Source organism: Tribolium castaneum, chromosome 7, assembly GCF_031307605.1.
Source record: "Tribolium castaneum strain GA2 chromosome 7, icTriCast1.1, whole genome shotgun sequence".
In the NCBI taxonomy this organism is placed as follows: domain Eukaryota; kingdom Metazoa; phylum Arthropoda; class Insecta; order Coleoptera; family Tenebrionidae; genus Tribolium; species Tribolium castaneum.
Genome location: NC_087400.1, coordinates 1728911 through 1756787, shown reverse-complemented (window position 1 = coordinate 1756787; position 27877 = coordinate 1728911). Strand labels below are relative to the sequence as shown.

Sequence of the window (27877 nt, the reverse complement as noted above, 5' to 3'; positions counted from 1 at the left end):
AATGTTGTGTATTTTTTTACCGCAGATGGAATTTGATTTTAGTGTTTGGATTGACATTTTTTTGTAAAATAAAATTTTATTGATACGCAATCATACAATTAACAAGATTTTTCTTCTTCCGACATTTCTTGTTTAAAATTGGAAAATAGAATGACAACGTAAGCTTGCCATTTTAAATATAAAAACAAATAATTATTATTAATTGCAAAAATTTGATCTAATATAAATTTATCACGCTGTTTTTGAATTAATTAGGGTTTAAAAAATCATTAAATTATAAAGACTTGTTGGGTAATACAATTTTCATAGTTTTAATTAAAAATCCAAAATTTTTTCATGGCCTACTATAAAGAAAAAGCGAAATGTTTTGTTTTTTCTTAAATATTTAAAGTTAATGTATTACACAAATAGACATATCAAATCAGAAAAAAATAAGTTATTCGAAATTGTCACAGCCAACTATGATTCCTATTTAAAAAAATACAACTTTATGTTATTACAGTTAAACGAATGGTTGAAAAAAATCGCTGATAACATTATTAGATTCTCTCAAAAAAAGTGCCTGTATAATGTCTGTGTTTCAAATGTGTATCTTTTATAATAAGAAAGATATGATTTTTTAAGATTTCGCTAAAATGTCAACTTTTGTTTATAACTCGAAAACAAAAGACGATAGCGGGATGCCGTTTTGACCAAAATTATCTTCTCAAAAAACGGACTCGAGAATATGTCACTCGTTTTTCTTCATCCAAAATGGCGCACTCTGTACATGACGAAACATGGCAGTGCTTATGCAACCAGTAATAAGGAAACTTTACAATTTTAAGACAATCAGGAAATAAATAACACATAAATGAATCCAGTTCTTTATTAACCACGATTCTGATAAAAACAATAAGCTTATACAATAAATAATAATGCGATCAAGGTGGCTTTGAGTTTGCAATTGTCAGTCAACATCGCCAACTTAATTTTAAAACCATCGGTCACAATTTTACAAAAATTCATAAATTAACAAATTTATATCACAGCCCCCTTGCTTATAAAAGTATATCTCGGTCCACTTTCGCCCCCAATCCACACCAAATCATGTAACACACAAACAACCGGAGGCAAAAAACAAGTCATTCCCACGTACAAAAAATACGGAATAGGTGGCGTTGACCCAAAGGGGTAAAACCAAAACCCCCTCCGTGTGGCATCTCTCGTATGATGACTCACAAAAGCTGTCAACACGATCAAAGAAACCCTCTTCCAAAGCTCCACTTGAAAAAAGTAACTTAACAACAAAAATAGCAAACAGAACAAAAAAGGAAACGTCGAGCAGTGAAGAGGTGGCCGTTTTTGCAAATTTGTGGCATCCTAAAATATGAAAATTACACCCAAACTTACAAAAATCGCCACAAACCTTTAAATGTACAGACCGGGCTGAAATAAAATGGTCAATATCAATCAACGAGGCGATACCGGCACACAACCCGATCTCGATCAAGGTTTGGGTGTGTGACCGGTTTTTGCAATTGATGCAAATATAAAGCCAGGAAAGGGCCCCGATTGTGGCATGGGTGGCGTTGTCGAAAAGGGCTTGGAAGAGGTGCAGTTTGGTGTGCGAGACGATGTAATCGCCGGTTATGGACACTAGAGCCAGGAGGATTGTGATGTAATTGCTAGTTGAGGGGAAACACGTAAAAAACATTAAAACTGTTCGAGTCACATAACCACAAAGTTTGCTGTCACTGTCATTGTGACGTTTCTGAAACGTTAACAGTATACCAGACATTGCGCTCGAATGGTTGAAAGTTCGATGAAAGACCAAAAAAACTGTACCCCAAATGACTCAAAAAGGCGCCAAGTGACAACACCACTCAAAATTTGAATGATGGCACTCACCAACGGCCAATTGGTCGTGATTGTAAATCTACTGGTGGGTGAGAAATCACAAAAAAATTACTTTTTCGTAGTTTAATATTTCAGACGGTTTGTTGACTCTCCTAGCACGTCACATGCACCAAACTGGAGGAACACACTTCACACAAGGGCTTTTACATTCGGCAACTTTTATAATTCAGTCGTTTTCGAAAGATTTTATCGTAAGTGAAACCCAGTGTGAACCAAAACCCAAATTTTTTCCTCCAGGATGAGTGTTTTTATGGCCGGAAAATGGCACTCCACATGTGCCTTTTTGCCGAGTTTTTGTGCTTCTTTACTGCGGTTTTTTATTGGGATGTGTGGTCATTGTTTCTTTGTAAACTATTTTGCGGTTGGTGAGCCAATATTTTCGTTAATTTGATCGTATTTTCTTTTTTTGTCCAGTTTTGTTTAATCAAATGTCCCAATTGGCGAAAGAATATATTGAAAAAAGTGAACCTCCAAGTATGCATATCACGTATTCGAATTTAATTGACGTCACTTGCATGGGCGGGCTTTTAATTGGATTAATTTTGGGAAGTTATATTTATTCGTGTACTAGGGAACTGGCCACAAATGCGCTGTTTGCCAGTGTTCTAACAGTCAGTACTGTCCGTAAGTAATAAAAAATAATAAACAAGAAAAATCGTAAATAAGGGAGAAAAAGTTACGGATATCTAAAATTTGTTACTAAGTTTTCAGAGCAAAGACTAAAAAAATTGTATTTTTATAACGGTTAGCACAAGGCGAATAAAAAAATACAGGCAGATAGAGCATCAAATTCTCAATAATTGGAGATAAAAATTGTGCAAAAATTATATCTTAAACTATATTTAAAAAAATTTCAAAGTTTTACCAATTTGCACTCTGCCTCATATTTTTCAAAACGCTGCGAATACGGTTACAGATACAAGAAAAATGTTAAGAGGAAAGTTGTAGAGAATTAAATTTCCTTTAAAAAAGTCCGCGAGACTATATCCCTATCTTCAACCATTTAGGCCCCAAAGTCATTCAAAGACGCTCAAGTGATGGATTTCCTTCATTTTGCTGGTGGTCAAGTTTTGGAAAATTAATTTATACCTAAACCGTTGCAGATAGACATATCGTGTCGCGGACTTTTTTGTAGGAAATGTAATTCTCTACAACTTTGTTCCTTACACTTTTTTTGTAACTTCAACCGTAATCGCAGCGTTGGCAAAAATATAAGGTGGAACGCAAGTTCATAATTTTTTGCGCACCGTCGCATATTTATCAAAACGCTGGGAATACGGCTGAAGATACAAAAAAAGTGTAAGGAACAAAGTTATAGAAAATTAAATTTCCTATAAAAAAGTCCGCGACACCACCTTTCTATCTTCAACGGTTTAGAAATAAATGCTGCGCAAATTGATGTTTGTTTTTTTAATATTGTTGTGGTTTTTGATATTTTTTTTCCCTATCATATCTTGTTTTGTGTTTACGGTTATTTAAATAGAACCATTTTTTATTTAATTTTTTGTAACTGCGCCATCTGGCGCCACTAATGGAACTAACAAGATTGGGCACGATTTTTCTGTTCTGTCGCGTCCTAGTATTTAGCTATCCCTAACTTCAAAAGGTCATTCTAGAAATGTTTGTTAAAATTCGACAATTCTACGGAAAAACCGTAAATAAGAGAGAAAAAGTTACGGTTATCTAGAATTTGTTACTAAGTTTTTAGAGCAAAGACTGAAAAAATTGTTGTATTTGTATAAGGGTTAACACGTAGCAAACAAAAAAATACAGGCAGATAGAGGATCAAATTCTCAATAGTAAGACATAAACATAATGCAAAAATTTTATCGTAAACTATTTTTAAAAAATTTCAAACTTTTATCAATTTGCACTCTGCCCCATATTTGTCAAAACGCTGCGAATACGGTTAAAGATACAAGAAAAATGTTGAGAGGAAAGTTGTAGAGAATTAAATTTCCTTTAAAAAAGTCCGCAAGACCATATTTCTATCTTCAACCATTTAGGCCCCAAAGTCATTCAAAGACGCTCAAGTGTCGGATTTCCTTCATTTTGCCGGTGGTTAAGTATTGGAAAATTAATTTATACCTAAACCGTTGAAGATAGACATATCGTGTCGCGGACTCTTTTGTAGAAAATTTAATTCTCTACAACCTCGTGCCTTTCATTTTTTTGTATCTTCAACCGTATTCGCGAAAAGAACGCAAATTGATAATTCTAAGCGATAATTTTTTGGGCACCGTCGCCTATTTAGTAAAACGCTGCGAATACGGTTGAAGATACAAGAAAAATGTTCAGAGGAAAGTTGTAGAGAATTAAATTTCCTACAAAAAAGTCCGCGAGACCATATTTCCATCTTCAACGGTTTGGGTACAAATTCACAAAGTCCCCAAAGGCGTTCAAGCGACAGATTTGCTTCAATTTTTCGGTGGTTAAGTATTGTGAACTTAATTTATGCCTAAACCGTTGATGATAAAAATATGGTGTCGCGGACTTTTTTGTAGCAAATTTAATTCTCTACAACTTTGTTCCTTACACTTTTTTTGTAACTTCAACTGTAATCGCAGCGTTGGCAAAAATATAAGGTGAAACGCAAATTCATCATTCTTTGCGCACCGTCGCATATTTACCAAAACGCTGGGAATACGGTTAAAGATAGAAAAAAAATGTTAGGAACAAAGTTATAGAAAATTAAATTTCCTATAAAAAAGTCCGCGACACCACCTTTCTATCTTCAACAGTTTAGGAATAAATGCTGCGCAAATTGATGTTTGTTTTTTTTATATTGTGGTTTTTGATTTTTTATTTTTGTAACTGCGCCATCTGGCAACACTAATGGAACAAACAAGATTGGGCACAATTTTTCTGTTCTGCCGCGTCCTAGTATTTAGCTGTCCCTAACTTAAAAACGTCATTCTAGAAATTTTTGTTAGGAGAGAAAAAGTTACGGATAGTTTTCAGAGCAAAGACTTTGAAAAAATTGTTGCATTTGTATAACTGTTAACACATAGCAATCAAAAAAAATACAGACAGATAGTCTCCTAAGTTATAGTCCTCCGTAAAAAAAGTTTAAAGGTGTTTGAGTAAAAAAAAAACGCGTTCTCTTGTCACAAAAGTCACTTGGCCTCGTTGTGTCAAGTCCGGTTCTGCACAATGCCTCTCCAAAGAGCGCCTTTGCAAAAAAACCCCAAAAAAATCAAACTTGTGCAACAATCAAACGTCAAATTACAAATTCATTCCCTTGGCAAGTCATGAGTATCGAAATCCACTGTAGCATGAAAAAACCATTCTAATTATCCGATTTTCTCTCATTAAGTCGAAGTGATGGGATTATCGAACGTTCAATTACTCCTACTTTCCGTATTTTTGGTAAGTGAACAACTGTAATTTTCCACACTTACAACTTTTCTTAGTATTTCTTCGCTGTTGGTATTTTACAAGCAGCTTTGTCGCGCCACATTATGCTTAAGGGCGGCACACACCACATTCAAGGGTGGGTGGCTGCCTTAATTTTCATACTACAATCAATCGCAAAAGAGCTAACTGTAAGTCAATTCAATCACTTTCAGTTTTTAGACAGCAATTTTAGGCACTTTTCGAGCATGGCAAGAAACACGCGCTCAATTTTTGCCTATTTTCCGTCTTTTTTATTTTTTTCACGTTCGTTTTTGAGGATGGTTTGTGGGTGACATTGGGGTTGAGATTGGTTTTTGGTGAGTGGAATTTTTCGGTGGTTATTATTTTTTGTGTAGCTGTTTTTAATCAGGTTCTTGTGTATTCGAAAGAATTCGTTGCAAAAATAACACCGGAGGAAACACACATCAAATATTTTAATCTGGTTGAAGGGACGAGGGTTGCAGGCCTCGCCCTTGGCAATTCACTGGGGGGGCATTTGTTTTTGTGTAATGAGAACTTTTCCTCCCTTGCCATGTTTTCCACCGTTTTCACACTAGTGGCAATTCGTAAGTACTTTTACTAAAAAATTTCAGCGAAAAAATTTCTAGAATGGCCTTTTTAAGATAGGGATAGCGAAATACTAGGACGCGACAGAACAGAAAAATTGTGCCCACCCAATCTTGTTTGTTAGTGTCGGCAGATGGCGCAGTTACAACCTTAACAATATAAAAAAAACATCATCAATTTGCGCAGCATTTATTCCTAAACCGTTCAAGATATAAATGTGGTGTCGCGGACTGTTTTATAGGAAATTTAATTTTCTATAATTTCGTTCCTTACACTTTTTTTGTATCTTCAACCGTATTCCCAGCGTTTTGATAAATATGCGACGGTGCGCAAAAAATTATGAATTTTCGTTCCACCTTATATTTTTGCCAACGCTGCGATTACGGTTGAAGTTACAAAAAAAGTGTAAGAAACAAAGTTGTAGAGAATTAAATTTTCTACAAAAAAGTCCGCGACACCATATTTTTATCATCAACGGTTTAGGCAGAAATTAAGTTTACAATACTTAACCACGCAAATCTGTCGCTTGAACGCCTTTGAGGCCTAAACGGTTGAAGATAAAGATATGGTCTCGCGGACTTTTTTGTAGGAAATTTAATTTTCTACAACTTTCCTCTGAACATTTTTCTTGTATCTTTAACCGTATTCGCAGCGTTTTAATAAATAGGCGACGGTGCCCAAAAAATTATAGCTTAGAATTATCAATTTGCGTTCTTTTTGCAAATACGGTTTAAGATACAAAAAAGTGAAAGGAACGAGGTTGTAGAGAATTAAATTTTCTACAAAAAAGTCCGCGACACGATATGTCTATCTTCAACGGTTTAGGTATAAATTCATTTTCCAATATTTGACCACCGGCAAAATGGTGGAAATCCGTCACTGAGCGTCTTTGAATGACTTTGGGGCCTAAATGGTTGATAGGGATATGGTCTCGCGGACTTTTTTAAAGGAAATTTAATTCTCTACAACTTTCCTCTGAACATTTTTCTTGTATCTGTAACCGTATTCGCAGCGTTTTGAAAAATATGAGGCAGAGTGCAAATTGGTAAAACTTTGAAATTTTTTTAAATATAGTTTAAGATATAATTTTTGCACTATTTTTATCCCCTATTATTGAGAATTTGATGCTCTATCTGCCTGTATTTTTTATTCGCCTTGTGCTAACCGTTATTTAATTACAACAATTTTTATAAAATTAATACTTTAATGGAACAAGTGCGCTCTCTGGCGACAATTTTATTTGTACGCCGTTTCATATCCTAACTTTTACATATCCGTAGACTGGACGCAACTAAATTTTAATTGCAGTTTTGATGCAATATGTGGAGGAAGACACGGACATCAAGCGTCCTCAAACCCACTTCAAGCAAATGCCCTCAATCTGCTACCACCGCCTCAAAAACCTCAAAACCGTCAACTACAAAAAACACTGGGACTGCATGTTACTCCAAGCCGCCTACACCACAACTTTCTCGATTTATTTCGTCCGTTTTTGTTTTTTGCTCGTTTTTAATTACAATCTCGGCACGGTAGTGGTTGGTTATTCAATCGCCTACCAACACATGTGGCTTTTTGCAACTTCTATGTTGGTACCATTTGTTAAGGAACGAGTCCAGAATAAGAAAAAGTTATTCGAGCACAGTCTCTTAATCTCCGGGTTTCTTCTACCAGGGCTGTACTATGCCCCCAGTTATGAGTGCTATTTGTTTCTTCTAATACCGATGTTTTTTTGCTTTATGTTGGTAAACGCGCTCTTGGACGATGATGCCTTGGGTTTAAGTTTAAAACCTGATGTTTTTGAGGCGTCTAACACCATTGCCTATTTGGTGAATGTCATAGGACCGATTTTTTTCGGAATTGTGTGCCAGTATTTTGGCGGTTATGGGTTTAAATTTTTCTCGTTGTTGCCAATGGTCATTTGTGTCTATTTGCTGAACCAAAGGTTCATGAAGACGGAGCAAGAACAAGAAACGGAAGCAAGAATCAAACAGGATTAGGAAAATTGCAACACCTTCACAATAAAATATTTTTAAACAAAATAATTTGTGTTTTCATTTTTTTGTAAAAACTCGTGAAAATAACGCGATATTTTTCAGAAAAATTTGATAATAGTATATTTTACATTTTATAACCTACTATTCGGAAGTAAAATTACCGTTGAGGGCGCCACTAAGCTAGGTCGAAAACAGTAACCATAAATGGCGGGAAAATGTTTATTCGGATATTTTGAGCGTTGTACGAATTTTGGGGCTTTACAATTATTGCATTAAATATGCGGAATGATTATTGTATCTATGATGCAAGAAACTTATGTTGACAAATGAGAGATGACGAGGAAAACACGAATAACGAATGACTGTTTGGTTCACTTTCTTTATTGGAAAATTATTACAAAGACATTGAAAAGCCTACCTTTTGGCATAATTTACGTTTAAATGTATCAGCAGATGTTAATCTTTATTGTAGTTTTGTAGATTTACCGCAGCATTTCATGATTTTTTCAGTGGAAAATTCTAACCTAAAATTCATAACACTTCACTAATTTATTGGTTTCTTGAGCCAAACTTTGTGTTCGCTGTGATCCATTACTTATAATCTTTAATTAGACAACTGTTTGATAACACTTTGTAATCAAAATTTAAATATTTTTCACTTTTTATCCACTTTCAAGTTCCAACAATAAACACTTTATACCACGAAAAACTACAGAACCAAAGTCAGCGCTAGTATTTACCACCACGTACTTTGAAAGTAATTCTTTCTATTGTAAGTAATTAACACTATACACGCAAAATTGATGAACAATTCATTAAATGTCAGTTAAATGTGGCATTACGAAAATTTCTTTACTGTTTTCGACATAGTTCAAAAGTCATCACCAGAGGGCGTCTAGTTAATTTTATTTCCAAATACCTTCATTAAATACGCCACCTTTTTTATTTTTTATTGTCACTCGTAATGTACTTAATTATTGTTTCATTTAATACGAGCTTTAGATAAAAAGAAAAAAAAACGACAAATCTCACTTTGGGGTTTCTGTTAAAAAAAAATCCCGACATATTTTGGGAAAACAAAAAAAAATCACGGCCTTAAAAAAGTTTTTTGATTCATATTTTTTCGTAAAATTAATAATAAAATAATTATGTAACCGTAAAAACTCTCAATGAATCTTTGAAGCTGTTTTAATTCGTAAGAATTAAAAATAAAACAAACTGTAAAACACTAGATATTACAAATAAATAAATCAGCAAAGTACCTGTGTGTTAATTACCCAAAACATTTCAAGACTTTTTGTACGAACTTGTGACAGAAATGATTGAATAAACGCCTCTGACAATCTGGAAATAACCGAAAGAAGTGGTTAAGAAGTGATTAAGTAACATTTACGGCTAGTCCCAATCGATAATTGACCGAATATTCTTCAGAAACCCTCCACTTCCGTCCTTTCATAACATTCATCAGTAGAATTAAATAAACTTTCTTATTACGTTGACTGAAATTGTACCATTGGACTTCACCGACTGCCAACATCAATTCATCTAGCTACAATTTTTTTCGAATAATTTAAACAATCATAATTTAAAAAAATAGTACATGACTTTCAGTAGACTGTCCAAACCAAATTGTAACCGCGAAATTAACCACACTAGCTAAACCAATAGCACCTACACGTAAATAGTACTCAGGAGTCAAAAGCCCCTTAAACATTTATTTAATCTCAATTATTGGGAAATTATTCAAATAACTTACCGAAAAAATGTAAAACGCAACCGCAACACCTAACAAAAGCCCGCCAAATGCAAACCCGACAAACGCACCACGAAGTTCTTTAGTCGTTAACGTTATAATTCTGAAATTTGTTATTAATTTTTTTGCGAAAAAAAATTTTGGGAACCCACTTAATAAATTCGGCATGTCTTTCAATACAGAATTTCAGCTGTTGTTCAATTTTCGATTCGTTTTCCAAATCTCTTATAATTTTTTTAAACATCTGCACTTGAATATTGATGTGTTGGGTGTAATAAAGCGTCTGGTGGACGTGAACACACATCATCTGGCCAAGCACAAAATTTGTGACTCTGTAAATAACTTCAAAAATGCTCTTAGGAAAATATTCATGGATCAAACGTAGTGCAAAAAACGCATTCACATCGTCTGACAACCGGGCGGCGTAAAACCAACTCGCAATCGAAATTATTACAGAATTTAGAACAACAAAGCCGTTGAAAAAAACTATTTGCCGTTTTATGTCCGACTGAGTCTTCTCGTCTGTACTAGTGATTGTCCACATTGCCAATTTGTGTTTCAAACTGTCGGTTATTTTTCCACGAAACAGTAACATTACAATTGCAAAAAGTGGCTAAAAATTTATGTTAAAAAGAGCACAAACGATGAAAAAACTTGCATAAAATTCGCCCAGAAACACTGAAATATAAGTGATGAAATCGTGCGGCTCTATCACAAAAAGTACGAAATAAATTGTCAACAAATCCAAAACGGCATGAGTTAGGAAAACAACGGCCAGGAATATTTTAACTGGGAGCAGTTGAAAAATATCGCTTGACACAAATTTGATAAATTTCAAGTAGTCGTCTGAAACTAAATTTGAGCTTCGGTACTTCAGTATTAGAATACCTGTCATTGGTTGTATGTTTTTATGATGCATTTTGCACAAGTGTTACGTAGCTAATGCGCAATGATGAAAAAAAGAGCCGAGCATTTTTAATAATTTATTATTAAACCTTTAATTCGACTCGTAATGAAGTAATTACTGTATTATTCAGTTCAGGTTTAGTTTCATTCACTCGAATAATTATTTTTTGTAAAATTATAATAAGGGAAAAGGACAAGAAACTGGGACGCAAATAAAACAAGATAAAATAAAATCTTTACTAACTAACATTATCACAATTAGTTGTTTTTCTTATCACCATTCCTGACTTTCATCCAAACCGACACAAGCGTCCCAATCAAGGGCGGCACAGCCGTAAAAAGCAGAGCACTAGATCCCCCCAACTTATCACTAATTAACCCGGAAGTAACCGGAGTTACAAACCTAGCAACTGACATAATACTGTTGGAAGTCCCTGATAGAGACCCCCTGTGAGTAGTTGACGCATTTTTGAGCATCAATTCCATGCTAACTATCCTTAAAACCGTACAACTCAACGAGAAGGGAACCAAAACCAACAAAAACAACTCGATATTTGGCGCAAAATACAAACAAACAAGACTCAAAGTCATTAAAAGAAAAAAATGAGTTAGACGTTTCAAACACGAAACGTCCCCTTTGTAGAAATAATTAATGTAATGTAGCAAAAAAGCGGCCGCCATTCCAGACGCGCTAAAAAACGAAATGGTGTAACCAACATGGCGCTGCGCCATTTTGAATTGCTCCTTCAAATAAACCGACTGTTGCGAGAAATACATCGTAACCGAAAAACCGAAAATAAACCGTAGCAGGAACACGTCCCAAAAAGCCCCCCAGTCGATCTCCCCCATGTCTCTCACCGACTTGTTAAACTCGTGTCCAAGTTTTGCAAAAATAGGAACACTTTCATGATTTAATTGCCGCTTTTTTGGTGATTTGATTTCATTAATTGCGCAAGTTATGCCAACATTGATGATAAAAAGCACACTTGTGAAAAGACACACGTGGAAAAAGCCGTTTTTTCGCTCGATTAAGTGGCCCCCCAGCGTTGGCCCGATTATGAAACCGAGGGAACCAAAGGCTGTGGAGCGGCCGAAAGCGCTGGCCCGGTCCGAAGGGGGCACCAAATCGGTTATAATAGCCTTGCAAATGCTTTGAGTGTGTTTTGTAACTCCTGTAATCATGCGATTTTGAAAGTGTGCTGGCGCCACTGGTTAAACAGTCACGTGGTCGGGGAAATGCCTACGATTGGTTGGAAACTTACCGAGCAAAATTCGAACGCTTGCGATGACCAAAAGTGAGTTTGTGAGCCCCAGGGCCACGTAGCCGAGACTGCAGAGCAGTAAAGTGATCTGTAAAACGGATCTGCGGTCCCTAACATCGCTCCAACTGCCCTGGAAAAATTTGTTTACGGAAAAATCTGACTTGTGGGGTACATACCACAATGGGGCCTGAAATGACTTGGAGTCCTGAGTATAGCGAGTTTAGGAGGCCTATAGTGAAATGGGAAGCTCCTAACTCCCGTAAATGGTTGCTGAATAGGGGCACTGTGAGGCCCACGGCAAACAGGTCCTGGAATTGACTTGAATAATGTGATAATTAACTGGTTTCACTTACCACAAAAGACAGGACATAGACTAGGTTCAGATTTTTGGTCTTGGTAAACATTTCGTTATTTCGTGATGTAACAAATAAAGCAAAACATGTGCGCCATCATACCGAAATTTTTGCTGAGTTATGTTGCTATTATTTAATAATAATCACACTTGTGCTTATCTAATCAGATTCGATAACTGGGCGGCACTCACGAGTGTAAAGCAAGTAGTGTGACGTTAGGAATTAAATAATTGACTTGATAAGAGATAACTTAAAAATGTTCAGAGGTTATTTTTTATGTGAGGTTATGTCTTGACAGATAACCTTCAAAATTTAAAATGTTAATTAAAAATGCCGAAAAACTAAAACAAAAATGCGTAATTACTTAATTAGTTGAAACATAAGATATGCACTTGCATATTGATGAATTTAATTGAAAAAACGTATTGTATGACTAGTTGCATAATCAAGGAGAGGTTATGATTCCCTTTTCAGTTATTCTACTAGCTTGAAAATATTTTTTTTTACGATTTTATAATAATATTCAGGCCCAGGACTAATAAAACTGGGATTTTCGCCAATTGTCTTTTTTGTAACGACTTTTTTCGAATTTTTAAGTAGGGATATTTACATCAAGTTTCCGATATGTTGGTAGTAACCAATCGGTGGTCTCTTTGGTAACCAAAAATTATTGATAGAAAAAATAACATCATGGTGCTACAATTATTAAACAATTTTTTCAACCAAAAATGTAAGAAAACCATGCACAATTAATAATTTACATTTCCACCATTATATAATTTATAGGATAATCTTCACTAATCCACGCCTATCCACTTGTCTGTGATAGTCTTGAAGACAATGAGCGACCCTTACTACTATAATTCGAGTTATGGGCAATACGTCAACTACCCCCCGAACTACCCCTCCCCCGACCCCCGCTGGCCCAGCTGGCAGTGGAACCAGCAGCCGTACCCCCCCATGATGCCCCCATACCCGCCCCCCGCCAATTTCAACGTCCCGCCGCCGCCCATGGGCCACTACAACTACTACCCCCCGTACCCCGCACAAGACAAGCCCCCCAAACGCTACAAAGACCGCCCGCCGCCCCCGAGCGACTACAGCCAAGAACTGGAATTATACAAGCAGAAAAAAGCCACCAATCAGCGATCGCGTTCACCGAGACGCCGTTCCCGGTCGCCTAGATATTCACGTTACCGGAAACGTAGCCGCAGTCGCAGCCGCCCCCGGGAAAAACCGGTCAAAGAACGCGACCTGATCTTGTCCAAGTGGCGGAAAAATTACTGTTCGACGCGGGAAGAGGTCTCGAATAAGATCCACGAGTTGGCGAAAGTGGACCATGAGGAGGTGCTAGAGCAGGAGAAGAATATCTGGACGAGGTCCACACCCTCGGACTTGTACTACAGGAAGGATGAGAGTAATGCGAGGGTTACAAGGGCGACGAAACGACTGACGCAACTTTGTGATAAATTTAACGATTGCCTGGTTATGAGAGCGGCGAAGGTTAATAAGTTAAAGCCGAAATATGAGCCGCCGCCGCGGAAAAACCGGGCCAGGTTATGCAAACACAAATGTGAGTTCTATTACATTGAAGAAAAAATTTTTTAACTGGAAATTTCAGCTGAGGAATCGAGCTCTTCGGGAAGCTCGGAGGAGGAGCTCACCGATGAGGAAGACTGCACGATGGAGGAGCTGCAGAGGAAGCAACAACACCCCGACCGCCTGCACCCGGAAATGTGGTACAACGATCCGGGGGAGATGAACGACGGCCCCCTTTGCCGCTGTTCCATCAAGTCCCGGAAATCCGGGATCCGGCACGGGATCTATCCCGGAGAAAAGCACCTGGAGAAATGTGTTCCTGACAGCAATAATGCCGAGCGACTGTACCACTACCGCATAACAATCTCACCCCCGACTAACTTTTTAATCAAAACGCCAACAATCATACACTATGACGAGCACGAGTTCATTTTCGAGGGCTTTTCCATGTTCTCGCACTTTCCGTTGGAAAAACTCCCCACGTGTAAGGTGATCCGGTTTAACATCGAGTACACAATCTTGTATATTGAGGAGAAAATTCCCGATAATTTCACCGTGAGAGAGTTGGATTTGTTTCGTAAGTTGGTGCAAAATTTTAGGTTTTGTCAATTTAGTTTTTTTTTTTTTTTAGATGATTATTTATTTCGAGAAATTCTAGAACTGGTTGATTTGGATTTTAAGGCTGCAGGTGATGTTGACGGTTGTTCCCAGTTTCATTTCATGCCGCGGTTTGTGCGCGAATTGCCCGACAATGGCAAGGAAATTTTAGCAATGAACGAAGTACTGCAGTATCTTCTGGACAGTTCAGTGTCGTTAATTGAAGAGAAGGACCTGGAGGATATGATCAAGATGACGCAGTATGAGTGGCAGAGTTACGCTGATGAAATCAAAGTAAATAAATCCGAATAACTTTATACTCAGTCCCATAACTAAGAAAATTTAATTCTTTTGAATTTTGTGTTTTACGCTTCAAATTATTGTGTTCTAAAGGCATTTGCAACTTCAATTACCTATTTTATGTGAAAAAATGTCTAACCGTTTTCTGAATCCTCTCAGTAGCAAAAACTTGACACACCTTTGTCGTTTTTAAGCAAGGAATCGACCAGAATTAAGTTTCTTTAACTAAACTGGTGCCGAATTATTTGAAATAATAATTGGTACCATTTTTACCTGGTAAATTTTGTTTAAAAACTCGGACAGTTGGTTATTAAAAAAATAATAAAATAAAATAAAAAATAGTTGGTTATTAAGAAAATAATAAAATAAAATAAAAAATAGTTGGTTATTAAGAAAATAATAAAATAAAATAAAAATAGTTGGTTATTAAGAAAATAATAAAATAAAATAAAAAATAGTTGGTTATTAAAAAAATAATAAAATAAAATAAAAAATGGTAGGTTATTAAGAAAATTATAAAATAAAATAAAAATAGTTGGTTATTAAAAAAATTATAAAATAAAATAAAAAATAGTTGGTTATTAAAAAAATAATAAAATAAAATAAAAAATGGTAGGTTATTAAGAAAATTATAAAATAAAATAAAAATAGTTGGTTATTAAAAAAATTATAAAATAAAATAAAAAATAGTTGGTTATTAAGAAAATAATAAAATAAAATAAAAAATAGTTGGTTATTAAGAAAATAATAAAATAAAATAAAAAATAGTTGGTTATTAAAAAAATAATAAAATAAAATAAAAAATAGGTTATTAAGAAAATTATAAAATAAAATAAAAATAGTTGGTTATTAAAAAAAATATAAAATAAAATAAAAATAGTTGGTTATTAAAAAAAATATAAAATAAAATAAAAAATAGTTGGTTATTAAGAAAATAATAAAATAAAATAAAAAATAGTTGGTTATTAAGAAAATAATAAAATAAAATAAAAAATAGTTGGTTATTAAAAAAATAATAAAATAAAATAAATAGTTGGTTATTAAAAAAATAATAAAATAAAATAAAAAATAGTTGGTTATTAAGAAAATAATAAAATAAAATAAATAGTTGGTTATTAAAAAAATAATAAAACAAAATAAAAAATAGTTGGGGTTATTAAGAAAATAATAAAATAAAATCAAAATAGTTGGTTATTAAAAAAATTATAAAATAAAATAAAAAATAGTTGGTTATTAAGAAAATAATAAAATAAAACAAAAAATAGTTGGTTATTAAGAAAATAATAAAATAAAACAAAAAATAGTTGGTTATTAAAAAAATAATAAAATAAAATAAATAGTTGGTTATTAAAAAAATAATAAAACAAAATAAAAAATAGTTGGGGTTATTAAGAAAATAATAAAATAAAATCAAAATAGTTGGTTATTAAAAAAATTATAAAATAAAATAAAAAATAGTTGGTTATTAAGAAAATAATAAAATAAAACAAAAAATAGTTGGTTATTAAGAAAATAATAAAATAAAACAAAAAATAGTTGGTTATTAAAAAAATAATAAAACAAAATAAAAAATAGTTGGGGTTATTAAGAAAATAATAAAATAAAATCAAAATAGTTGGTTATTAAAAAAATTATAAAATAAAATAAAAAATAGTTCGTTATTAAGAAAATAATAAAATAAAATAAAAAATAGTTGGTTATTAAGAAAATAATAAAATAAAATAAATAGTTGGTTATTAAAAAAATAATAAAATAAAATAAAAAATAGTTGGTTATTAAAAAAATAATAAAATAAAATAAATAGTTGGTTATTAAAAAAATAATAAAACAAAATAAAAAATAGTTGGGGTTATTAAGAAAATAATAAAATAAAATCAAAATAGTTGGTTATTAAAAAAATTATAAAATAAAATAAAAAATAGTTCGTTATTAAGAAAATAATAAAATAAAATAAAAAATAGTTGGTTATTAAGAAAATAATAAAATAAAATAAATAGTTGGTTATTAAAAAAATAATAAAATAAAATAAAAAATAGTTGGTTATTAAAAAAATAATAAAATAAAATAAATAGTTGGTTATTAAAAAAATAATAAAACAAAATAAAAAATAGTTGGGGTTATTAAGAAAATAATAAAATAAAATCAAAATAGTTGGTTATTAAAAAAATTATAAAATAAAATAAAAAATAGTTCGTTATTAAGAAAATAATAAAATAAAATAAAAAATAGTTGGTTATTAAGAAAATAATAAAATAAAATAAATAGTTGGTTATTAAAAAAATAATAAAATAAAATAAAAAATAGTTGGTTATTAAGAAAATAATAAAATAAAATAAAAATAGTTGGTAATTAAAAAAATTATAAAATAAAATGAAAGATAGTAAAATGGTTCAAATTTCAGGGCATGGTGGTGACCTACCCTGGCAAGAAACCCTGCTCGGTCCGCGTGGACCAACTGGACCGCAACATTGACCTCCAAAAGCCAGGCGACTACAAATTCCCCGAAATCGTCCACTTCGGCATCCGCCCCCCGCAACTAAGCTACGCCGGTAACCCCGAGTATGCCCTCTACCGTCCGTGCACCATTTCAAAAAACCCAAAATTCTCTTTCCAGTTATCAAAAAGCCTGGCGTGATTACGTGAAATTCCGCCACCTATTGGCAAACATGTCGAAGCCGACATTCGAGGACAAACGCAAACTCGAATCCAAGGAAAACAAACTGCAAGAAATGCGAACCCAAGGCAAGATGAAACGGGATATCACGGTCGCCGTGTCCGCCGAGGGATTTTACCGGACTGGGATTATGTGCGACATAATCCAGCATGCCATGCTCATCCCGGTCCTGGTGTGCCACTTGAGGTTTCACCACTCGCTCAATATCCTGGAAGAGTCGGTGAATTACAAGTTTAAGAATCGGGCGTTACTGCAGTTGGCTTTGACGCATCCCTCGTATCGGGAGAATTTCGGGACGAATCCCGACCATGCCCGGAATTCCCTCACGAATTGCGGGATTAGACAGCCGGAGTATGGGGATAGGAGGATCCATTATATGAATACGCGGAAGCGCGGGATTAATACGTTGATTAATATCATGTCGAGGTTTGGGAAACAGCAGGAGACCGAGTCGAATATTACGCATAATGAGAGGTTGGAGTTTTTGGGCGATGCTGTGGTTGAGTTCTTGAGTTCCATTCATTTGTTTTACACTTTTCCCGATTTGGAGGAAGGCGGCTTGGCGACATATCGGGCGGCGATTGTTCAAAATCAACACTTGGCCGTTTTGGCTAAAACTCTGAAGTTGGATCAGTTCATGCTGTATGCGCATGGGTCGGATTTGTGCCACGATTTGGAGCTGAGGCATGCCATGGCCAACTGTTTTGAGGCCCTGATGGGGGCGCTGTTCCTAGATGGAGGGATAAATGTAAGTAATATACAAAATGCTCAAGAACTGGCGCACCAACTCAGTGATACGTTATTGAGAAGCAAGTGCAGATTACGGGAAAAATGTTGAAAAAATTCCTAGTCATATTTAAAAAAATCTGGAGCTACCAACTTCTTTAGTTTTCATTATTTTTTAATGTTTTTATGTTTCACACTAGGTAATAGTTCTCTAAAAAACAATGAATAATTATTTTTTAATTTTCTATCAGGCTTTAGCAGTTTTTTTAATTTAAAAAAATTAAAATTCATCCAAAAAATCACAATGTGTAGATGTGCCAACACGGGGAATTATTTCCTAGGAAACCGTTTCAAAAAAATCATTTATTTTTATTCGGAAATAAAATTAACTAGACGCCCTCTGGTGATGACTTTTGAACTATGTCGAAAACAGTAACGAAATTTTCGTAATTCCACATTTAATTGACATTTAATGAATTCTTTAACAATTTTGCGTGTATAGTGTTAATTGCTTACATTAGAGAGAATTACTTTAAAAGTACGTGGTGGTAAATACTAGCGTTGACTTTGGTTCTGTAGTTTTTCGTGGTATAAAGTGTTTATTGTTGGAACTTGAAAGTGGATAAAAAGTGAAAAATATTTAAATTTTGATTACAAAGTGTTATCAAACAGTTGTCTAATTAAAGATTATAAGTAATGGATCACAGCGAACACAAAGTTTGGCTCAAGAAACCAATAAATTAGTGAAGTGTTATGAATTTTAGATTAGAATTTTCCACTGAAAAAATCATGAAATGCTGCGGTAAATCTACAAAACTACAATAAAGATTAACAACTGCTGATACATTTAAACGTAAATTATGCCAAAAGGTAGGCTTTTCAATGTCTTTGTAATAATTTTCCAATAAAGAAAGTGAACCAAACAGTCATTCGTTATTCGTGTTTTCCTCGTCATCTCTCATTTGTCAACATAAGTTTCTTGCATCAAAGATGCAATAATCATTCCGCATAGGCAATGTAATAATTGTGAAGCCCCAAAATTCGTACAACGCTCAAAATATCCGAATAAACATTTTCCCGCCATTTATGGTTACTGTTTTCGACTTAGCTCAGTGGCGCCCCCAACGGTAATTTTACTTCCGAATTAGACAACGTTGCCACATATCATTTATATAAATCCGTTATTTATCAATAACTTTAATACAAAGAATTTTCTTATTATTTTTACCTTTATACACGCTGACCCAAGGGTGCATAATCGGTCTATAACTTTTTTGCTATTGAAAATATTACGATGCCGTTTTTATTATCCGATAGATCAACTTAAAGTCCATGAACTAAAAATATTTATATTTTACACAGGATGTTGTTATACAGGGTGATCAACCAAAGTTATGTTTTTTTAATGGAACACCTTATATATTTTGCATAATTAGATTCTACGTAAAAAAATAATGGTACTTTGTATTAACTATTACAGGCCTATCTTTTTTTGTTTTGGAATTATTCAACTTTTTGTGCTAAAAACAACCCACATTTAAAAAATCACTGTGACGCCGCCAATGAATATTTTCCGACAAATTTTCGACAGAAAAACTTAGAGTATCTTGTAGTTTTAGCAAATAGTCGACTTTTCGTTATAACGCACAGATAATGTACAGGGTGTGCAAAAAGTTGAATAACTCATTTTTTTCGAATGGAACAGCCTGTATTTGCTTACACCTGTCAATAGAAATTTTGATAAGCTTTCTAATGATGTGCGGTTTGTAAAGCAAATTTAAAAGATTTCTCGAGATTTTCAAAAAAAATGTATTTTATTATAAAAAAAACTTTGAGTTTTTTCTCGTTTTTTTAGGTAGTGGATCGGGTCTTTTCCGAAACCCTGTTCAAAGTCAACCCCGACTTGCTCGAGGTTTGGATGAACCTCCCGCCTCACCCTTTACAAGAACAGGAACCGACAGGTGACAGAGAATGGATTCCGAAATTCGAACTTTTGCAAAACTTGACAAAATTCGAAGAAAGTGTCGGCTTGCAATTCAACCACATTCGGCTTTTGGCCCGAGCTTTCACCGACCGAAGTGTCGGTTACACAAACCTAACGCTGGGTTCTAACCAACGGTTGGAATTTCTCGGAGATACGGTTTTGCAACTTATAGCCTCGGAATACTTGTATAAGTATTTCCCCGAACATCACGAGGGGCACTTATCGGTTGGAAAACCCCCTCTTGTGTTTGTTTTATTTTTGATAATTTTTTTTCTAGTTGTTGCGCAGTTCTTTGGTCAATAACCGCACCCAGGCCGTGGTTTGTGACGATCTGGGAATGTCAAACTATGCCGTTTACAACAACCCGAAAGCCGAATTGAAGACTAAAGACCGCGCTGATTTACTGGAAGCCTTTATTGGGGCGCTTTATGTGGACCAGGGGCTAGAATTCTGCGAGGTTTTCTGCCAAGTGACTCTATTCCCGCGCCTCCAGGACTTCATAATGAACCAGGACTGGAACGACCCCAAGTCCAAGCTCCAGCAATGTTGCCTCACCTTGCGGACCATGGATGGGGGCGAACCGGACATTCCGGTTTATAAGTCGGTCGTTTGCTTTACTAATTCGGAAGTAAAATTACCGTTGGGGGCGCCACTGAGCTAGGTCGAAAACAGTAGCCATAAATGGCGGGAAAATGTTTATTCGGATGTTTTGAGCGTTGTACGAATTTTGGGGCTTCACAATTATTACATTGCCTATGCGGAATGATTATTGCATCTTTGATGCAAGAAACTTATGTTGACAAATGAGAGATGACGAGGAAAACACGAATAACGAATGACTGTTTGGTTCACTTTATTTATTGGAAAATTATTACAAAGACATTGAAAAGCCTACCTTTTGGCATAATTTACGTTTAAATGTATCAGCAGTTGTTAATCTTTATTGTAGTTTTGTAGATTTACCGCAGCATGATTTTTTCAGTGGAAAATTCTAACCTAAAATTCATAACACTTTCACTAATTTATTGGTTTCTTGAGCCAAACTTTGTGTTCGCTGTGATCCATTACTTATAATCTTTAATTAGACAACTGTTTGATAACACTTTGTAATCAAAATTTAAATATTTTTCACTTTTTATCCACTTTCAAGTTCCAACAATAAACACTTTATACCACGAAAAACTACAGAACCAAAGTCAACGCTAGTATTTACCACCACGTACTTTTAAAGTAATTCTTTCTATTGTAAGTAATTAACACTATACACGCAAAATTGTTGAACAATTCATTAAATGTCAGTTAAATGTGGCATTACGAAAATTTCTTTACTGTTTTCGACATAGTTCAAAAGTCATCACCAGAGGGCGCCTAGTTAATTTTATTTCCGAAAATGTAACATGACTGATTGTTATTACAGGGTGATCGAATGCAAAGGCCCCACTAACACGCGCGTGTACACCGTGGCGGTGTATTTCCGGGGGCGGCGCCTCGCCAGTGCCATGGGCCACAGCATCCAACAAGCCGAGATGAACGCGGCCAAGAAGGCGCTGGAAATCTCGCAAGGTACAACGTTGAAACTGAGTGAAAAATCTATTGCTGGTTGTAGATTTGTTTCCACAGTTGGATCACCAAAAGCGAGTCATTGCGAAAAGCATGAAGAAGCAGAAGAATAAGAAGCGGAGGAGGAGCAGGTCGAGGTCGGGGCTGAAATTCGGGTTTAGGACGCGGTCGCCGGAGAGTTACTCCAGGAGGAGGTTTCAGAGGTCTAGGTCGAGGTCGAAGGTCACGAGTGAGAGTGACAGCTCGCCCAGGTGTAGTACTAGTAAGGCTAAGGCGTATTTATCGACTGAGGATTTAAGTGATTAGGAATAACGCTACTATGATTTTTGTGATAGCTTTTTAAGTCTCAGGTCTCACTCTAAAAGGGTTTTATTCCGGTTTTACGCATTATTGGGTGTATTAATTTGATTGATTTTAATTAGACGGCTTACAAGTTTATTGTTCCACTGTTCCCAATGATTACTCCTTACCATTGCCCATTGAGGAACCAATTTTTTTTATCAAACAGTTAATAATTAATAATAATAATTGAATGTGGAGTGAAAACGAGAAGTACTAAGCTTAAAACCACGTTTGTGTGTTTTATCAATGATTATTTTATTCCCATATCGTGTGAAAATGTGAGTAAGGTTATTGTGGAAAGTGAGGTTATGTGCTTGCAAAATGCCGAGTGTTACTCAAGTGCGCCCCCTTAGTTACAAGAGGATCATCTCTTGGTACAGTGGCCTAGTGAAGGCGAAGCCCCCCGAGGCCCCGTTCAAACACGTGGTTCAAATTGGGGACCCCACCTTGCGAACAGTCTCGGATGTGATCCCACGTGACTTAATTAAATTACCCGAGATTAAATTTCTAATAAATCGAATGAAAAATGTAATGAAAAACCACAATTCGGTGGGGTTGTCGGCCCCCCAAGTGGGGGTGCCCCTCCAGTTGTTCCTAGTTGAATGCAACGCGAAACACTTGAATGAATATAGCCCCCAGGAACAGAAAGTTAAAGAAATGAAAGTTGTTCCGTTTAAGGTACTACAAGACGCACGATTTTAGTAGTTTGGCAATTTAGTTGTAGGTTGTAATCAACCCCCAAATCAAAATTACAGACTACACGAAGCTGACTTTTGTGGAGAGTTGCGCAAGTGTTAAGGGGTTTCACGCCGAAGTACCGCGTTACAAAAGCTTGAAACTGGAAGCGTTTGATGAGGAAAACCAGAAATTTGAAATGGAATTGACGGGATGGCCTGCCAGGATCGTCCAACATGAAGTGGACCATCTTAACGGCAAAATATACACAGATATAATGGATCGGAAAAGCTTGGCGTGCAGCTGCTGGCAGGAAATCAACGAGCGCGGGGGCAAGATCGAGCTGCCCTATGGCCCCCAGTAGTGTTGAATAAAATATTGTCAAGCGGCCATAAATATTTATTTCCAAGAAATTGTAGTTACGTATGTATGCGTTTTACATTTTGTCCATAAAATGCGGCGAGCCGTCGGAATTCCGCCGTCTCGTGAGTATTTCACAGCCTGTTTCATTGACAAGTAGCGTGTGCTCGAATTGGGCCGACCATTGCCCATCTGCTGTGACCGCAGTCCACTTGTCGGGCCACATTTCGTCCCGCCACGTGCCCATGGAGATCATGGGCTCGATGGTGAAGCAATGGCCCGGCTTCATGACCCCCACGGCCCGGTTTTCTGAAAAGTGCACCGTTACAACAAAATTTTTAATAACACGCAAAACGCTCAAGAGCCGTCCGGAGTGAAATCTCAAAAACTATCAAACATATTTTCATAAACTTGATATCACGTAAAAGAGATTTTTTTTCTTGTTTATTGGCCATTTTAGATATGCGATAGGTTACCTACAAACTCTAATAAATAAAGTTTAGGATTTCTAGAAAACGCATTTTAAGAGGTTTTTCGAATTTTCTAAATGGCCAATAAATTTATTCTTGTTGTTTAACCCGATAATTTCAAGTCCGATGAAAAAAAGTTTGTAAATAACACCTCCACAGAGGTAGCCTTATTTGCAATCGAAAATCGAGTGAGCAAGAGATAATTTACAACTCTCCCATAAAAAGTAACCGCAAACAATTAGACCCGGACTTCAATAATTTATGATCACCTCTGACGATGCAAACAGATGTCTAATACATGGCTTTATAAGAGAAGATTTCAGAGATTTTAAATTTTCTTTGGGATAAACATAATGAATAAATGAGAATTGTGATTTCATTGAAAATACAAGGTGCCTAAATAAATGTTTTGCTTTTATTTCTGGTACGAAGGATAAAAGCTTATTTATGAGAATGCGTTTGAAATAATATTGGTCGGTCATTAATTACTCCGGTGATAAATAAATATTTAAATGTTTGGGGGACGGAGTAACAAACCAGGTATATAATCCAGCCAGTTCCCTGTAAACACGTCTTTGTCACCTCTTTTCTGGAAAAAACGATCATTTGTCTCAAATTTGAGTCACTGGCAGCCCTTGGGTTCAAAACTTAGGCCGCGCAATTAGAAAAGTACATCGCTTCCATGTACTGCGACCTAATTACGTGGAAAATTATATTATTTTAAGCTGAGAATTGATGTATTTTTTTTCAAATATGATGTCACTTTGATTTAGTTAAATTTACCATGTTTTGAGAAAAATTGGAAATTTTGTTACTTTTACGTTTTTAGAGCATTTTATCAAGTTTTCAGTAAAGAACTGATTTTGGTAAACTTCCTAAACTCCGATTTTTGGGAAATTAATATTGGTTTGGTCTGTTATATGGTCAAGCAAATACACCCAACAACTCTTTTCAAGCCACTGGTATAAATGCAGGTACAAGTGAGTGAAAATCATTTGCCTTCGAAACATTGTTCCGTAGATTTCTCCATGACATTTCGAGTTTCTGAGTTTTATTTTTTTCTGTCTATTTTTTTTAATTAGTTTTAGAGTGTTGTTAGTTTAGTTTTAAAGTAAATTAAAATTGCAATGAGTACCTATTATAAATAATAGAACTACAAGATAATATTGCTAATACATGATTGGTTACAAACTTGAAAAATTACGTTTAACCTGCGGTTAGGGTGTTGTAAATTATGCGTTCGTAATAAGATTGCTGCCGATTCCAACTTGACAGTTGAACCAGTCGAGCTTGCTCCGGACGGGCCTTAAAGTTCTCGGGTGTCTAGGTATGCACTCGAATGTGCTCGTTGCATAACGGCAAAATTCTGAAATACCAAATCTCTTACTTGCATAATGGGGCACATTGGGCGCAGTGTGGAACAGCCGGTGAATCCCATGCCCGCAGTAGCTCCGCACCACGGAATACCCATGCGCCTGCGCATGTTTCTGTATAACATTCCCAATCTCCCGGTACTTCTCCCCCGGCTTAACAATCGCGATAGCTTTCATAAGGCACTCGTGTGTGACTTTGACTAAATTCTTATGCTTCTCGCTGACGTTCCCCACGAAGAAGGTTTCGTTCAAATCCCCATGGAAGCCCCTGTGGTAGACCGTGATGTCCACATTGCACAAATCGCCGTCTTTGAGCGGCCTCATGTCGGGAATCCCGTGGCAAATCACCTCGTTAACGCTCGTGCAGCACGAGGCCGGAAACTCGTAGTAATTCAACGGCGAGGGATAGCAATCGCGCTCGAGACACGCCTCGTGCACCACGCGGTCGATCTCGTCGGTGGTGACCCCCACGTCACAGACCCGCGCCGCCTCGTCCAGCACCTCCCGGCCCAGCTTGCACGCGACGCGCATTCCCTCGACCTCCTCATCGTCGAGGATTTTTATCTGGCCGGAGCCCTTGACGGCCTGCTCGCTCAACGGCAGCCCCGCCGGGTGCTCGGCGTAGTCGGGCCGGGCGATGGACGCGGGCACCGCGCGCTTGGGGCTCTGCGGGAAGGGGCGCAGCTTGCCGGTGAAGGTGTAGTACGGCCAGGGGTTGTAGGCGGTTTCCTTCGTGCCGTCAGGGTTCTCCCCCTCTGGGAAAGGAAACGACTTGGGGCTCATCACAACCTGACCTAACCTTACTTACTGGCTAACGAATGGATGATTTTGTGGTTCTTCCAGTTGGATTTGAAGCACTCCTGCGAGCAGAAGAACGACCCCTGAATGCCCAGCTTGAGACATGTGGGGCACTGCAATTTCGCGCTGTTTTCACAACCGGGGGTCTCACAACTGCCTAAGGTGGACATTTCGATTTTTGTCAAACACGAGGGGTTTGGGAGCGAAATCAGACGAACGCGAATCGGTTATGAGGCACGCAACCAGTAATACATGCTGTCATTATTAGTTTTTTCTAGATTAAAGGGGCCACAAAAGCCTTGAAGATTTTATTAACACATAACATTCTAGGGACAAGCGGAGCGGTGATCCAAATATAAAATAATCGCTTTATAACAAAATAATACTTAATTTATAAATAAATACAGGCGGAGCTAACCTAGCCATAGGTTCAAGTAATGGAATAAATATCTGAACATTTCGGTATCAAGCCGGTTATCAGCGCCAACTTGGCCGTAGGTAGCGCCGTGTCTCTTGTCTTTTCCGTTACGGAGTCAGAATCGGGCATCATCTGCGCCAAAATCAAATGATAAGTGTTTAATTAACATTTTTAATACCTTATCAGCCACATGTTTGTACACCTCGCCGTCGGCGTTGACGTAAAACGTGGAAAAACCGTCATACCACCTACAAAAACATCAAATAAACTGCACAAACACGTGTGAAATTATTACGCTTCGGTTTTGTCAAAAATCTCGTGGAAATTCCACAGCTTGTATTTCCAAAATGTCAGCATTACTTTCAAGGCAGAAATCCCCCGAATGCGCCACCTGACCTTCACAGTGGAGTCTTCGGGGTGTTTGGTGATTTTAAGGACCTCCAGTTTCACATAAGCGAACCGCAAGTGCCCCACTGTCCTCAACAGGGCGATCTGTTTAACGTAGTGGTACAAACCGCTGGAAAAAACAGCTATTTTGCTTAGTTTTTTAAATAATTTACGAATTATTTAAACTAATAATAGTAATAATAAAACCTACACCGTGGTGGTCCCCCTGATATTGTTCTCGAAGACCAGCTCTGGGTGGTATATGCTGTAGTCCATGGTTGTGGTGAAGAGGTGTGGAAGCGTGTTCATCAAGACGTCGTAGACACGGCTCAGCTTCTCTGGTGGGGGCTTATTTGACGAAACCTGACTCTCGTTGGGAACACAATTAACTACACTAAAATTAATTAAGTGCCGTCTAAAATCGTCAACGTTGAATATATTCTCTCGGGTGACGATATCACTGGAGCACTCCCTGTTATCGCCAATTTTACCAAGCGAAGCCTTCGGGTTGAAATCCTCGGGTTCGTGTCTCGTCTCGCATTTCACTTGCGTTGAATACTACAATTTGGAGGAGAAAAAAATTAGATTGTCATTTTTGAGGTTAGGTTTTTCCAATTGACAATTACACTTTTTTTTCGGTCAATATTGCAAAATTCGCGTTGTTTGGTGATGTTAACGAGGAAGGGGCTTCGGGGACTCACCTGTTCGGTTAAATAGTTCTTGTTCGAGAGGTTGGTTTTTTCGTATTTGATGACATGACTCCTGGGAGTGATAATTGATGTTATTGAGACAAATTTGTTGGTAATGTGGCGCAAACAATGTGCCATTTTATGGAAACTTGGGTTTTGGAGGTTTTTAAACTAGGAGACACATTCCAACTTTGAAATGATTGACCGGGAAGTGAATCAAGACACGTGCTTCGCATGGCATTACGTAATGGAAGTGGCTCCAGTTACGAATTTGCTCCAAATTCAAAAATAAAAACAAATAACACAATGACTATGCGTTTTATTTCCCCCTTTTCTCCTTTAGTAGAACAAAGTAAGGGATAATTGGTTTAATTCAAAACTTTATAGAGCTATTTCTATTTTTCTATATACGTAACTGTTTTCAAAATTTTTCTACAGTGCGTTCAAAGAATCTTTAAATCAACTCTTGCTGTGAAATTTTGAACGTATGTTGATTTCTTAAGATTACGTTTGACAAATCAACAGAATAAAACGATAATCTTTCAAAGACAATAAAAATCTGCCAATCTAAATTCCACAGCAAGAGTTGATCTAGACTTTTTGACTTTTTGAACACACCATACATTTTTTGTGAAAAGTTCAAAATTTTTAAAGTTTAATTTTGCAATGAATAAAAAATAACGCAAAAATATAAGCAAAACTATAAACCCTGGCAATTTTCACGACTCGAACACGAAATTGCCTCCGCAATTATCTCCTATTCTGTTTGAAAAAGATAAAATTCTGGTTCTAGTAATGGTAAAACTAAAAATAACCCGAACAAAGAAAATAAAATAAAGCAGTTTTGAAGTAGAT

At 36.1% G+C, this 27877-nt stretch overlaps 8 protein-coding genes across 14 annotated transcripts; 3 read left to right on the top strand and 5 right to left on the bottom strand.

Moving 5' to 3' along the window:
- Window positions 1–1020: 1020 nt before the first annotated feature.
- On the bottom strand, window positions 1021–1743 carry LOC103314528 (uncharacterized protein). Its single transcript, XM_064357986.1, has 3 exons — window positions 1715–1743; window positions 1393–1667; window positions 1021–1226 (listed from the first exon to the last, which is right to left on the bottom strand). The coding sequence occupies exons 1-3, from the start codon at window positions 1741–1743 to the stop codon at window positions 1021–1023; spliced, it is 510 nt and encodes a 169-aa protein (XP_064214056.1).
- Window positions 1505–7905, top strand: LOC103314529 (uncharacterized). 3 transcript variants are annotated; one of them, XM_064358103.1, is made up of 5 exons: window positions 1505–1924; window positions 1975–2090; window positions 2137–2260; window positions 2314–2523; window positions 7171–7905. In XM_064358103.1, exons 2-5 carry the CDS (start codon window positions 2004–2006, stop codon window positions 7857–7859), a joined length of 1110 nt encoding a protein of 369 aa, XP_064214173.1. In that variant the 5' UTR covers window positions 1505–1924; window positions 1975–2003; the 3' UTR covers window positions 7860–7905. The 3 variants fall into 3 exon arrangements, with proteins under 3 accessions (XP_064214173.1, XP_064214172.1, XP_008199091.1); XM_064358102.1 differs by having other exon boundaries at window positions 1962–2090; XM_008200869.3 differs by lacking the exons at window positions 1505–1924; window positions 1975–2090; window positions 2137–2260; window positions 2314–2523 and adding exons at window positions 4835–5268; window positions 5313–5444; window positions 5489–5612; window positions 5652–5861.
- On the bottom strand, window positions 5651–10744 carry LOC107398775 (uncharacterized). The gene is made up of 5 exons (XM_064358104.1): window positions 9762–10744; window positions 9613–9712; window positions 9457–9561; window positions 9250–9405; window positions 5651–9200 (listed from the first exon to the last, which is right to left on the bottom strand). The coding sequence occupies exons 1-5, from the start codon at window positions 10202–10204 to the stop codon at window positions 9144–9146; spliced, it is 861 nt and encodes a 286-aa protein (XP_064214174.1). The 5' UTR covers window positions 10205–10744; the 3' UTR covers window positions 5651–9143.
- On the bottom strand, window positions 10739–12659 carry LOC655885 (major facilitator superfamily domain-containing protein 9). Of its 3 annotated transcripts, none has more exons than XM_064358101.1 (5): window positions 12527–12659; window positions 12131–12471; window positions 11954–12085; window positions 11778–11907; window positions 10739–11723 (listed from the first exon to the last, which is right to left on the bottom strand). In XM_064358101.1, exons 2-5 carry the CDS (start codon window positions 12179–12181, stop codon window positions 10774–10776), a joined length of 1263 nt encoding a protein of 420 aa, XP_064214171.1. In that variant the 5' UTR covers window positions 12182–12471; window positions 12527–12659; the 3' UTR covers window positions 10739–10773. The 3 variants fall into 3 exon arrangements, with proteins under 3 accessions (XP_064214171.1, XP_008199089.1, XP_967538.1); XM_008200867.3 differs by having other exon boundaries at window positions 10739–11687; XM_962445.4 differs by lacking the exon at window positions 12527–12659 and having other exon boundaries at window positions 12131–12474.
- A 51-nt stretch (window positions 12660–12710) lies between these two features.
- drosha lies at window positions 12711–21946 on the top strand. 3 transcript variants are annotated; one of them, XR_010334984.1, is made up of 10 exons: window positions 12711–12860; window positions 12917–13703; window positions 13752–14246; window positions 14301–14560; window positions 16968–17125; window positions 17181–17988; window positions 19822–20175; window positions 20228–20554; window positions 21368–21513; window positions 21557–21695. XR_010334984.1 is itself a non-coding variant. In XM_064358100.1 (10 exons), exons 2-10 carry the CDS (start codon window positions 12971–12973, stop codon window positions 21814–21816), a joined length of 3537 nt encoding a protein of 1178 aa, XP_064214170.1. In that variant the 5' UTR covers window positions 12713–12860; window positions 12917–12970; the 3' UTR covers window positions 21817–21946. The 3 variants fall into 3 exon arrangements, 1 of the variants encoding a protein (XP_064214170.1); XR_010334983.1 differs by having other exon boundaries at window positions 20228–20578; XM_064358100.1 differs by having other exon boundaries at window positions 12713–12860; window positions 20228–20550; window positions 21557–21946.
- Window positions 21947–22023: 77 nt separating this feature from the next.
- LOC655709 (peptide deformylase, mitochondrial) lies at window positions 22024–23024 on the top strand. The gene is made up of 2 exons (XM_962270.4): window positions 22024–22530; window positions 22577–23024. The coding sequence occupies exons 1-2, from the start codon at window positions 22174–22176 to the stop codon at window positions 22889–22891; spliced, it is 672 nt and encodes a 223-aa protein (XP_967363.1). The 5' UTR covers window positions 22024–22173; the 3' UTR covers window positions 22892–23024.
- LOC655631 (uncharacterized protein) lies at window positions 22912–25746 on the bottom strand. The gene is made up of 3 exons (XM_962190.5): window positions 25539–25746; window positions 24745–25485; window positions 22912–23196 (listed from the first exon to the last, which is right to left on the bottom strand). The coding sequence occupies exons 1-3, from the start codon at window positions 25696–25698 to the stop codon at window positions 22964–22966; spliced, it is 1134 nt and encodes a 377-aa protein (XP_967283.1). The 5' UTR covers window positions 25699–25746; the 3' UTR covers window positions 22912–22963.
- A 75-nt stretch (window positions 25747–25821) lies between these two features.
- Window positions 25822–27285, bottom strand: LOC655553 (uncharacterized protein). Its single transcript, XM_962106.4, has 5 exons — window positions 27035–27285; window positions 26545–26891; window positions 26242–26463; window positions 26125–26194; window positions 25822–26078 (listed from the first exon to the last, which is right to left on the bottom strand). Exons 1-5 carry the CDS (start codon window positions 27158–27160, stop codon window positions 25959–25961), a joined length of 885 nt encoding a protein of 294 aa, XP_967199.1. The 5' UTR covers window positions 27161–27285; the 3' UTR covers window positions 25822–25958.
- Between the last annotated feature and the right edge of the window lie 592 nt (window positions 27286–27877).

Coding starts and splice junctions, on each gene's coding strand:
- LOC655631 (XM_962190.5), bottom strand. CDS start 25,698: ATGTCCACCTTAGGCAGTTGTGAGACCCCCGGTTGTGAAAACAGCGCG. Junction 25,486..25,538: donor AATCATCCATTCGTTAGCCA/GTAAGTAAGGTT, acceptor TTCCTTTCCCAG/AGGGGGAGAACCCTGACGGC. Junction 23,197..24,744: donor CAATGTGCCCCATTATGCAA/GTAAGAGATTTG, acceptor TGCACTTTTCAG/AAAACCGGGCCGTGGGGGTC.
- LOC103314529 (XM_064358102.1), top strand. CDS start 1,877: ATGATGGCACTCACCAACGGCCAATTGGTCGTGATTGTAAATCTACTG. Junction 1,925..1,961: donor TCGTGATTGTAAATCTACTG/GTGGGTGAGAAA, acceptor ACTTTTTCGTAG/TTTAATATTTCAGACGGTTT. Junction 2,524..7,170: donor TCTAACAGTCAGTACTGTCC/GTAAGTAATAAA, acceptor TTTTAATTGCAG/TTTTGATGCAATATGTGGAG.
- LOC655709 (XM_962270.4), top strand. CDS start 22,174: ATGCCGAGTGTTACTCAAGTGCGCCCCCTTAGTTACAAGAGGATCATC. Junction 22,531..22,576: donor TGAAAGTTGTTCCGTTTAAG/GTACTACAAGAC, acceptor ATTTAGTTGTAG/GTTGTAATCAACCCCCAAAT.
- drosha (XM_064358100.1), top strand. CDS start 12,971: ATGAGCGACCCTTACTACTATAATTCGAGTTATGGGCAATACGTCAAC. Junction 13,704..13,751: donor CAGGTTATGCAAACACAAAT/GTGAGTTCTATT, acceptor TGGAAATTTCAG/CTGAGGAATCGAGCTCTTCG. Junction 20,551..21,367: donor CCGGACATTCCGGTTTATAA/GTCGGTCGTTTG, acceptor TTGTTATTACAG/GGTGATCGAATGCAAAGGCC.
- LOC655885 (XM_064358101.1), bottom strand. CDS start 12,181: ATGTTTACCAAGACCAAAAATCTGAACCTAGTCTATGTCCTGTCTTTT. Junction 12,086..12,130: donor TCTATGTCCTGTCTTTTGTG/GTAAGTGAAACC, acceptor AGTCAATTCCAG/GACCTGTTTGCCGTGGGCCT. Junction 11,908..11,953: donor TCATTTCAGGCCCCATTGTG/GTATGTACCCCA, acceptor AAATTTTTCCAG/GGCAGTTGGAGCGATGTTAG.
- LOC103314528 (XM_064357986.1), bottom strand. CDS start 1,743: ATGACAGTGACAGCAAACTTTGTGGTTAT. Junction 1,668..1,714: donor ACAGCAAACTTTGTGGTTAT/GTGACTCGAACA, acceptor CCCCTCAACTAG/CAATTACATCACAATCCTCC. Junction 1,227..1,392: donor AAAGGTTTGTGGCGATTTTT/GTAAGTTTGGGT, acceptor TCGTGTTGACAG/CTTTTGTGAGTCATCATACG.
- LOC655553 (XM_962106.4), bottom strand. CDS start 27,160: ATGGCACATTGTTTGCGCCACATTACCAACAAATTTGTCTCAATAACA. Junction 26,464..26,544: donor ATCAGGGGGACCACCACGGT/GTAGGTTTTATT, acceptor TGTTTTTTCCAG/CGGTTTGTACCACTACGTTA. Junction 26,079..26,124: donor ACAAACATGTGGCTGATAAG/GTATTAAAAATG, acceptor ATTTTGGCGCAG/ATGATGCCCGATTCTGACTC.
- LOC107398775 (XM_064358104.1), bottom strand. CDS start 10,204: ATGTTACTGTTTCGTGGAAAAATAACCGACAGTTTGAAACACAAATTG. Junction 9,406..9,456: donor GACAGTCTACTGAAAGTCAT/GTACTATTTTTT, acceptor AAAAAATTGTAG/CTAGATGAATTGATGTTGGC. Junction 9,201..9,249: donor ATTATCGATTGGGACTAGCC/GTAAATGTTACT, acceptor GGTTATTTCCAG/ATTGTCAGAGGCGTTTATTC.